Source organism: Mytilus edulis, chromosome 6 (assembly GCF_963676685.1).
Source record: "Mytilus edulis chromosome 6, xbMytEdul2.2, whole genome shotgun sequence".
Classification (NCBI taxonomy): Eukaryota; Metazoa; Mollusca; class Bivalvia; order Mytilida; family Mytilidae; genus Mytilus; species Mytilus edulis.
Window position 1 is genome coordinate 85,899,733 of NC_092349.1, and position 12,217 is coordinate 85,911,949.

The 12,217-nt window shown below is 31.7% G+C and overlaps 2 protein-coding genes across 2 annotated transcripts; both read left to right on the top strand.

Moving 5' to 3' along the window:
* The first annotated feature begins 698 nt into the window (after positions 1 to 698).
* On the top strand, positions 699 to 2,636 carry LOC139526708 (uncharacterized). Its single transcript, XM_071321870.1, has one exon. It carries the CDS (start codon positions 699 to 701, stop codon positions 2,634 to 2,636), a length of 1,938 nt encoding a protein of 645 aa, XP_071177971.1.
* Positions 2,637 to 9,538: 6,902 nt separating this feature from the next.
* Positions 9,539 to 11,836, top strand: LOC139528729 (uncharacterized). Its single transcript, XM_071324871.1, has 2 exons — positions 9,539 to 9,586; positions 10,659 to 11,836. The coding sequence occupies exon 2, from the start codon at positions 10,664 to 10,666 to the stop codon at positions 11,495 to 11,497; it is 834 nt and encodes a 277-aa protein (XP_071180972.1). The 5' UTR covers positions 9,539 to 9,586; positions 10,659 to 10,663; the 3' UTR covers positions 11,498 to 11,836.
* The last annotated feature ends 381 nt before the right edge of the window (positions 11,837 to 12,217 follow it).

The window sequence follows — 12,217 nt, forward strand, 5'->3', positions numbered from 1 at the left end:
GCAAAAGAAAGACATGTGATACCTAAGTATGTGAACACCAATCTGGAATTTTTTCCATTTTTCGGATCAAATTCGGCTAAAGATTATTTCCAGGAGAAGCTTAAGACAATAAGAGCAAAAGTTAATCAATATGCATTGGATGAATTCATCAAAACATCAGAAGAACTTATAACAATTTTTACTAGCAAAGCAGAGTACGTTAAAGGAAAACTGATTGAGAACTTAAATGACAGTACAGAAGAAGGTAGACAAAAACTATCAGAGGTTCAAGGCCATATCTTAAATCTTATTGAAATATGGGACACAAAATACAATGACTACATAAAAGACTACGACAAAAAGATCAGTGGTCCAAAAGAGGCAGCAAAGAAAACCTTTATTGCAAAAGGCAAGAGAGACGGGAGAAACTTTCCATACAAAAGAAGAAATTGAACTGAACTTATGTAGTTTAACAAAATTGATTTCGTATGAAATGTAATTACATAGAATAAAACAAAGCATTTTTTATGGATTAACGTCTTTTTCAATCATTTACAAGTAAGTTATAGTTTCACTTTAATATAGTCATGGATATCTTAAAAGAATAGCTATCGGTCAATCTGAAGTAAACACGGCCCTCTAGATATTTTCAACCAATCAAAATAGAATATAGAAAGCAAATAAAAATATATTTTCACATTCTAACAGCGCTTATCGTAATGACTAGACGTTTTAAAAAATCTTTAAAAACAAGAAATCGCAAAAGAAAGAGATTATTGAATCTCCGAGAAAGAATAAAAACGTCGATAAAAATTACAAGCATTGAAAAAGCTAAATCTTTTGTCAAAAATCTTTCCCAAAGAGTATTAGAAGACGACGAATGGCTTCTACTTTCAAAAGGGGTAAAATTTATACCTCAACCTAGCTTAAAAGGTTTAAGAAAATCTATCATGAATGACTTTGAGGAATTTGAACGTAAACTTCGCTGTCACTATCTTTTCCACGACAGCAAAAATGATTCAAAGCATCCATTTTATATAAATAGCGGATACAAACCAGCCTATTCATGCGGTACCTTAGAAAATTATTTATTTGCAACAAAGTATGAATTAAGCAAAATTAATCTGAAGAAGATGTCACCAAATCTTAACAAAAATGAACAAAAAGCTCTCAGGAACCTGGTAAAAAATAAAGAAATAATAGTTCGAAAAGCAGACAAAAACTCTACTCTCTGTATTCTCGACAAAAGTACATATATCAAAGAAGGTTTAAGACAGTTAGAAAATGAACTCTATTATGAAGAAATAAATCAATCAAGAATAGCAAATGCCACAAAGCTTATTCACGATCTTATCGAAAAATGGCAAAGGAATGACCAAATAGACAAGATAACATATAAATTTTTATTACAGAATTTATTTAACAAAAAAATAGGAAAATTTTTCCTGTTGCCAAAAATACACAACATTCCACCAGAAATCTTACTTGAAATAGAAAACAATCCAGCAAAAATCATTGAATATGGGTTCTTAGGCAGACCTATATTATCTTTATGTGGTACACCTTTCCATAATCTATCACATTTTATCGATCGTATTTTATTACCATTAGTGCAAAGTCAGAATACATATATCAAAGATACCAAAGATTTTATTCAGAAACTTGAGAATCTAAACCTAAACAACAATATTTTATTAGCTACATTTGATGCAAGCAACATGTATACAAACTTAGAATATTCTGAGATAATTGAAGCTGTCAAAAGAGTAACAAAGAATTTAATATGCAATAATTATCCATTTCAAATCCCTCCTATTGAAGATATAATAAAATCTCTTGAAATCATATTGAAGAATAATGAATTCACATTTAACAGTAAAACATACAGACAGAGAACAGGTGTCCCAATGGGAGGCGCTGCATCAGCAGAATTAGCTGACATAAGAATGTTCGAAATTTTAGAGCATATATTATCAAAGTATTCACATAGAGACAAAATAGCTTTCTGCGGTAGATATAGAGATGATGGATTCATCTTATTTAACGGTAATAAAAACGAACTCCAAGAACTTTTCATAACGGCAAACAAGGCACACAAATATTTGAAGTTCACCTACGAAATATCGTCGGAAAGAATTATATTTTTAGATACTGAAGTATATAAAGGCAAAAGATTGTTGGACTCTGGGATCCTAGATCTCAAGACTTTCAGAAAACCAACAGAAACTTTTCAATACTTAGATAGAAACAGTTGTCATCCTAAAAGCGTATTCAAAGGCTTCATTAAAGGAGAAATTATCCGTAATATAAGAAACACAAACGATATATATGAACGTACCAAGATCATTAATTCATTTAGAGAAAAATTATTACAAAGAAATTATAAGCAAACAGAAATCGATGAAGCGATTATATCTACCTCAAACTTAGAACGAAATGATTTATTGACTAACACTGAAAAACCAGATGTTAAAACGACAATCTTTATCACTAAATATAACCCAGCAGTGAAACAGTTAAAAAGATCAATTATAAAACATTGGAATTTGATAGAAAATGACCCTGAACTCTCAATCATTTTAAGAAGGAAACCAGTCATAGCGTATAAAAGACACAAAAATTTACAAGAAAAGTTAACAAGGCGTGATAAATCATGAAAATGTATCTAAAACTTTATATAAGAAATACGAGTAATACGCATATCAAAACAATAAAGATACACAAACTTGTATACATACATAATAGAAATGATGACATAGATAAAGCCTGAAACGAGGCAAAGAGTTCACCACAGGTTAGAAAAAGAAAAAAAGGCGTGTTACTAAATTCTATCAAACAGTGAAGCAATTGGAACGATCTATCATAAAACATTGATTTCTGACTGTTGGAAACAACCAATGAGAATCATGGTTAAGGAAAATAATAGAATAGCTTGTAAACGTTCAAGACAATCGAGCTGAAAGTTATAAACCCTAATCAAGTACAAATAAATATACTTGTTACAGATCATTTCTTGTAACTGAATAATATTTAGCAACGTATTAAATATCCGGTGTATGGTCCATAATCTATCACAATCTGTGAAACGTGGAGGCCGCTGAAGATCCTCGCCACGTAAAAAATAAGAGGTGAAACACCATAAAAAATCCCGTAATCATATAAAACATCAATATAAATAAAACCAATGTCAATAATATGTATTCCATGATCTTTTCAAAAAATATTATCAATGCTAATGAGCATACATATATATGGAAAGCAAAACAAATACTTTTAAAATAACCAGCGCATATGAGCATATTAATATAGAAAATAGATCAATACTTTCTGCTTGGGTGGGTTTGGATGACTTTTAATTAAACAGTTTAGAACACCAGTCGCCCGTTTTGTCTACATAACATTTATCCGTATACTCCAAACAAAATACAGTTGAAAACCACATCAAGATTCTAAACATTTATTTTCAAAACAAGTTCAACAAAACTAATACCCATAGTAAAATTGAAGATTAGCGCATGTATATACAACTTCTTATGTATCTTTTCAGTAATTCCTTTCCTTTTGCAGACATTAAGTCTTCGCGCCAGTAAATGATTTTTCAAATGTCTTAATGGGGTGATTGATGACTAATGAATAAGTTGGCAACATTGGCAATGATTGCATTGTCAATATTTAACAAACTAAAACATAGTTTTACAGAGATATCGAACTCATAGTAAATTAAACAAAAAAGTTTAATAAAAGCTAACAAAACCAAGTTCTTGATTATAACAACCAACGGAACAAGTGCAATACAACAACACCATATTCCTTTACTTGGTACATACATATTCCGTACAAAATTGGAGATTTACCAGGTTTTACAGCTAGCTTAACCTACCGCTTGTATTACAAGTTTTTAATATTCCTTCATGATTACAGAATTTAATAAAATTTAAAAAATGTAGTTGATGAAAAAAACGTTTTTGAAGTTCATATAAAATAATTATGAAAGGTACCAGGATTTTAATTTAATACGCCAGACGCGCGTTTTGTCTACCCAAGACTCATCAGTGACGCTCAGATCAAATCATTTGTAAAGCCTTTAGGACCCAAAATTCCAAAAAGGTGTGCCAAATACGGCTAATGTAACCTATTCCTGGGTTAAGAAAAACCTTAGTTTTTCGAAATTCAAAAATTGTAACAGGAAATTTATAAAATTGACCATATAATTAATATTCATGTCAACACCGAAGTGCTGACTACTGGGCTGGTGATATCATCGGGAACGAAACGTCCACCAGCAGTGGCATCGACCCAGTGGTGTAAATAGTTATCAGAGGTACCAGGGTTATAATTGTATACGCTAGACGCGCGTTTCGTCTACATAAGACTCATCAGTGACTCTCAGATCAAAACAGTTGTAGAGCCAAACAAGTACAAAGTTGAAGGGCAATTAAGATCCAAAATTCCCAAAAAAAGTTTGCCAAATACGGCTTAGGTAATCTATTCCTGGGATAAGAAAACCCTTAGTTTTTCGAAAATTCAAAAATTGTCAAAGGAAATTTATAAAAATGACCACATAATTGTTATCATGTCAACACCGAAGTGCTGACTACTACGCTGATGATTCCATCGGACACGAAACGTCCATCAGCAATGGTATCGACCTAGTGGTGTAAATTGTTATTAAAGGTACCAGGATAATAATTTAATACGCTAGACCCGCGTTGAAAAAAAGATTTGAAATTAGTATAAATAATGATTTTAAAGTTGATATTATTAGATATAAACTTAACTCAATTTCGATAATGAAATAATTTGATATGGGTCTGTTAATAATAGATTTAGCCACTACACATATTTCCTGTTCCCACGGATATTAGACGCTGAATGATAATCACCGTTACCAATATCATGTTTTCCAAAAAAAAAAAAATGAGCGGTATTTATTGAATATCATATTTCTGTGATTTCTTTACATTATGTTAGTTCATGAAACATGAACATTTATAAATACGGAAATGTGGTATGATCACCAGTGAGAAAACTATCCCCCTGACGTCAATGAAAGTACCTATAGGTCACCGTATGTCCTTCATACTTCATTCCTTATACTCAGCTATTTAAGGCCATAATGTTGACTGCTGTACTCGTATTTTAACATTTTTAACTATTGTATCTGTTTGATTTTGGTAGCACATTGTTGTCAATATAATGAAGTTTTATGCAACTGTCATACAAGTGAGAGGTTTAGCTAATTAAAAAACCAAGTTAAATCCAATATTTTCTACATTTGAAAATCCCGTTCCAAGTCAGGAATATGACAGTTGTTATCAATTGGTTTGGTGTGTTTGAGATGTTGAGTTTGTCCTTTGATTGTAGAAGTTCCTTTTGAGTTTTCCTCAGAGTTTGGCATTAGTGTGGTTTTACTTCAGAACAGTGTTGCATCCACATATATTTTCTTTAAAGCAACTGATGTTTAACAATGAAAATGGCTCAAGAAAAAAAAATCACACTCGCTGACAAAATAAAAACGAAATTTGCCCAGTTCGTAATTTACTATGCAAGGTACAAAATTGAGGCAATGTTTTATATGAAGGAACAGAAGTCAATTGTTTTTTTTAACAACACATTCGAAAAATAAAGGCTTTGAAGCAAATACACGTAGCGTGTCCTGTTCACCAATAATCCTCTTAAATTGTAAACGTTTGTTGCATATTCGTTGTAACACAACCGCGAAGACAAATTTCAATTATGAACAGTTCAAATGAATTTGTTCCACAGAAATATTACGCTTATTTAAATGACAACATGTAAGAAATAATGATGTTCCTAATTTTCTTTATTGAAATACTCCGACATGAGTATCGAGAATTCATATCCATAAAAAACCAATATATATGCATAATTCACACTGGGGTTGTTGGTTAAAATTTATTACACGACAGGTGTCTCCTATTAAGCAGGCTTTTATAACTTTTTCAGAGCAACTGATATCTATACAGTTTTATTGGTGTGATTCCGGTTGCTCTGACTAAAGTTTATAATTTTCTATGTTGTGTTTTTCTCTCTCGATATAAAGGAACAATTAACAACTTTTTTACAAATGGGGGGTTTAGCTATGTTATAAAACCAGATTTAAGCAACTATTTAGTTAGCGTTTGATTTTGTCAGTTTTATGAACTTCCTTTTTTTAATTTGCCTTGGATTTTGATATTTTTGTTATACTTCTTATTTGTAAATTGTTGTTTGTCATTTTTTGCCATGGCATTGTTACTTCGTTTTTGACTTTTGAGTTTGAATATTTCAGGTAATTTCGCCTCTCTTTTATAATTCTACAAATAAGTTGTTGGTGCAAAAGTAAGTCTTTGTTACTAGCTAGGTGTCTATGCAATACGTTTAGCTCTACATTGCATCTAGTCAAGAAAGTTGAGTAAAAATTTAACAGTATCAATCAGAGATCTGTCATCAATACTAAATACTGTTTATAGAAGTTTAAACTATAGTGCCTAACAAGATTTTGTGAGGTAGACGAAATTGACTTTAAAACGATCGTATTGACTTTTGATGTGCAGAAATAGGCAGATCGGACATATTTTGAATTTAGTTACTTACTTCTTAAGTTTGGGATTAATTGTAATCAACATATTCCAATGAGACTGAAAAATGCTTTTTTTTATTATGATAAATAATAATTTTACCTGCCGTAGTCGTGCGTAAAATATATTTCGGTATTTCTCTTACGAAAATGACTTGTTTAATGGAACAAAACGTATTATTTGTAAACTTTCTCTTTACTCTTCACAATAGGCTTTTAAAAAATAACCTTTCCAACTGTATATTCCGAAAATTTTGTGAAAATCGAATAAGTGGCAATTCTTACCTTTCATACCTTAACTTTCATTGATAAAACATAATATTGACTCGTCCAGTGTCCAGTTTGAAGGTCATTTTAGTTACCGGTCACATTCATGCACGTTCTAATTAATCAATAGTCATGTATGAAAAGCATAAACAAGTTTGAAGGTAAACTAATAACAACTTAATCCAATCAAATTGCCTACGATTCAATAACAATGACCAGTCCACATCATAAAAATGTATAGGGGTAAACTGGGTAGGGAGAAAATGTCAGATATATTAAGTTCATAATTTTGCAATAACGAGTAAAAATTTGTTAACCAATAGATTTGTTATAATTTCATAATCATGTCGTTATGTATTGGTATAGTTTTTGGATCTTTCATTAGCGTATTTAAGGCTGTAGAAAGTTTGGCCTTCAAAAGTCAACATAATCATTGACTTTATAAAGAAAATTCGCCTTTTTAAAACATTGAATGCTTCACAAATAATACGCGACAACAAAGCAAAATCATTTCTTAAAACACTGCAAAAAAAATAATTCGGATTGATGCAGTGGTATTGTCATAAATTGCACTGGAGTGAACAGTGGTACATCAAACGTCGAATTCCCTCACACAATGTTATCACACACTATAAATGGTTTTACCGAATACATTGTATTACAACTACGTACATATTTAAAATTTATTTAAATAGCAGACTGATTTGATGATTGGAAACAAATATCGTACATATCTGTGTGCGTTACGGTTACAAGGAAGTAATTATTTACATAGGCGACAATGGTAGCCTTATTTGGTCCTGCCTTTTCACTATCAAAGATCCATTAAAAAAAATTTCGAATTCTGAATTATCAACACCTTTGGGTGTAATTGCAATGGTCAAACACATATGGTGCCGCAGCTTTTTTGATAGAAAAATGGCATTTTTTAAGGGTACTCAACGGTTCCGGAATTTTCGAAATAGTATGAATGAAGAACACCCCTTGCTTAATTTGGCACAGAAAATCTTGCTAGTCTTAGAGAGTTTTCTCTAAATTTCTCGCTATTTCTACACCAATGGCCAACACTCATTTCTCACTATTTCAATTTTAATTTCTAATTACCAAGGCAGCAGAAAATAAATTTACTTCTACCTTTCATCTTGGATGTAAAATCTAGGTGGCGTCAGCGATCTATATTTACTTCCTTTTAACCTTACATTTTATTGTTGTGTCGTTATTCTCCTCTTATATTATATGCGTTTCCCTTAGTTTTAGTTTGAAACCCCGATTTTGTTTTTTTTCTATCAATTTATGAGTTTCGAACAGCGGTATACTACTGTTACCTTTATTTACCAATGAAGATATCAAAACCTACGAGAATGTAAATTTGTAAAACACTGAACTCTTTTTTTTTTATTTTTTTCTAAATTATTAGAATAAACGCATTCCAACAATGTGAAACAAGGATATTTCAACAGGTGCGGAAATAATTGTTGACCTTTTTGTTCATACAATGCAATTTCTAAATTTCACATCAACTTTTAGAAAATACTCAAACCTTGACTGATGTTTGATTATATAAAATTTGAAAACCACTCAACACAAAAACAATCGAAATCACGAGATTTTGCATAAACATGGAAATTGTTATAAGTGTATCACTCAGTGAATGACAAAAATAGGATTTAATAAGGATGTATAAAAATCAAGTGTTAACTTAAAATTTGAACATAGCAGAAATCAAATTATATGCCGGCGGTAGACGATAGACGATGGGAGGGAGAATTGGGGGGAGGGTCTATTTCGTGCGTTATTTGACTTTACAAATCAACTTGATACATGCGCCAATTGTTTACTTTAATGTGCACTTTCATATTATATGGCAGATAACGGTTTTGTCCCCCGACACACGGTTCACTAAACATGAAATGTGATAATTTGAAATAGGTACTTTCTCATGTTAAAGTTTTTGATAATGATAGTTATATTTTTGCGCGTATTTTTAATGTATTTTTTTCACTTTTGTACATATTAATTACCTGTAGTATGATGCGCAAAACATGCATCCGCATCCTGCAGTAGACAAAATTATTTGTCCATCAAAATCACATTCCCCAAGGTCTTTCCTTTACGCCATATAAATGTCATCTGTCAAATAGTTTGACGACGACTATGTTTTAATTATCTTAATCACAACCCGTCCAATTTTCCCCGAATGTGATCTACAGACTAAGACACACATCGGGTTTGTTCTGGTATGAGTAACACGACGCCCAGTTTGAGGTGTTGTTAAGAGTTTCCAAAAACCGAAATGGATTTGCGCGATTTGAAAAGTTTTGATTCTATGTATAAATAAGAAGAGGACAACTAATAACTGGAAAAAAGTTAATAGCTTACATTATTTGTTTTTTTTTCGTATAAAAATCAATAAAAGCATCCCCGAGAGCTTCACCAAAAAACCACACCAAAATAATGATATCAATGATAACAGTAACAACAGTGAAATAAAGAAACAAATAAAAGATATGAATAAACAAAAATCATCAAAAATCAGAAACAAATAAATATTGATTTCTTTGTGCTTGATTTAAATGAAATCCTAAAAAAATTTTAATGTGACGAATTTTGAATATTAATTGGATTTTACAAAAACGAAACTTAGAGGCTGGGTTAAAATTGAAGATATTTCATTTTCATTGGTTATTAGCTATGATGTTTTGGTATATAACTGGACGCTTTTCTGTATTTTTCACTGAACCTGCATACATTTGTATTGATGTAAGTGAATTTTGTTACATTTTGAATTTAGAAGGTGGATCAATGTTAACATAAGAAATATTGATATACTTATGTTTTTGTAAAAAGAAATTGCTCAACACACTTCTAAGTGTTACTGTCAATATAGTTTCGTAGAGAATTAAGGTGTTTTGAGTTTTCTTCTTATCGTACATATATGTCTTTTATTACATGCTAAAAAAAATATTTTTAAATAGCTATTATTGCTTATCAGTCACACAGTTGACCAAAAATTCAATTTTATGCACTGATGGCGGTTTCATTATTCGTGTAAAAAAGAGCAAAGTCGAAAAGAAACAGACAACACCATGGCTAAAAAAAACAGACAAAAAACGTACATAAAACACAACATAGAAAACATTAGACTGAGCAACACGAACTCCACCAAAAACGGGGAGGGATCTTAGCTGCTCCGAAATGGTAATCAGATCCTGCTCCACATGACACTCTTGTTGCCCATGTTAGTACAAACCCGGTATTAAGTATAATTCGGTAGTCACATTCGTGTAAAGGGGCCGAACTTGTACTTACGACATAAGAAACATATATGCTATCACCAGTGAAACGGATACTGCATAACGGTCAACTAACTCGTGATGGCGTTTGTAAAATTTACGAAGGGATGCTTTCAACTTCACCACTCAGAAGTCTTGGTTTAAAATTTCCCTGTGAGCATCAACCCTCTATAAGGGAAATCATATTAGAAAAAACAAGCCCTGCTAAATCGTATCAACTGGGAGATAAATACTCAGTATGCAGACACTGTTGGAATGTTGCTACATAGAAATGTAAAGTTTATAATTAGATAGCTGAAATCATCTATTTTGTCGTAAAGTTTTGCTTTCAAGCGACCCTCATTGTCCATTTCCGGATGTAAGTCAAGATATAAGGTACACTTTACTGTATCTGAAGTATACATATAACATATTTGTATTTATATTTTTAAAAATATATATATAATGGCTTTTTTCTGAGAAGGTCATTGATCTTATAACTTGCATGACGTTTGCAATAGTTGTTAAAGCACCGAAAATATGAATATCTGTCTTTTCAGATAATATGGCAGCAGAAGCATATACAAAATTGTTTAACTCTTTTATAATAAAAGCAGCGATAGAAACAGCACGCGAACAATGTCCAGAAAAGACTTTGGACCAAAACACAGTTGCAAATGCACGGCAAAAGGCTGCATCAACAGTAAATGATATATCTCAAATCTTACATAAAATAAGAAAGGAAGAAAAGAACGGTGAAGAAGTAGTTTCACATTTAACACCTGAAAGGATATCAAAGATAAAGAAAGCCCTCGATATGAAAACTTATCAAATCAATATCAACGAAAAAGAGAAGAAAGCTCAAATTACAAGAAATGAAAAAGATATGTATCCTGTAATTACTCTTGGTTCATTAGGAAATTTGAAGCAGGCAAGTGACTATCAAATAGCGAGCATTGTAGTAGAAGCTATCATTCTGGTCCTGGAGTTGATCGGAGTTGAAATTCCTGATGACGAAGAAGAAATTAAGAAAGTTATTGATATTGTTATAATAGAATTAGATAAAGACCATAAGCTACTGGAAGACGTTGAACAGATTAGGAAGGATAAGGACAATTACCCAGCTATGGCAAAAGATATTTTCGTTCTGGTAGTTGATACCTTTGAAGACGGTATATTCTGGCAGATTGTGAAAGCACTTCTTTCTAACATGCCTTGGTATGAATGGGTGGCGACCTCTGCACAGATTGCTGCCTTCATTGCGATGTTGGTTGCTACCGGTGGAATTGCAGACATCGCTTTATTAGTTGCGAAGTTAGTAAATGCTGCATTCTTTTTGGAAAAGCTTGTTAATCTAGGAACCCTCAGTAAAATGAAGATGTCTCTTTCTGCATCTTAACTTTTCGAATGTAAATCCAACTTAAAAAGAAAGTGGAACAATTGCGGTGACTTTTCATTTAATAATAATAGCTTCGACTCTAGAACTTTCAATATTCTATAAGATACAAATAGATCAATAAAAATTACCATAAGAGAAGTGTACAAAATCAGCTCATATACCGTATCTTAATACATGCAATGTATGTAATATGTGATGATCTGTTACAAAAATCAATGATATGATAATATTTTATCATCCGGTTTTTTTTTTTTAAATTTACATTCTTATATCTACAGTCCTTATGTTCTAATCTTGAAGAAGAAAAAAATAAACATTACAAATAAAATTCTGTGTCAATATTATCATTGATGATTAACATCCGAATTATGAAAAAAAGAAGTGTGTTGTGAACCAATGAGGCAAAAATCCTTGAATACCAAAATGCCAGAAAAAATATTTCGAGAGTAAAAACTAAGGATTTTCTTATCCCAGGAATAGATTACCTTATCCGCATTTGGCACAACTTTTTTTAATTTTGGGTCCACAATGCTCTTCAACTTTTTACCTGTTTGGCTTTATAACAATTTTGGTCTGAATGTCACTGATGAGTCTTAGGTAGACGAAACGCGAGTCTGGCATATTTAATTATAATCCCGATACCTTTGATAACGTAATACACGATGTTTGGAAAGATGATTGACTGTGGTTATGGAATATCACAGTTTCACATTTGACGAC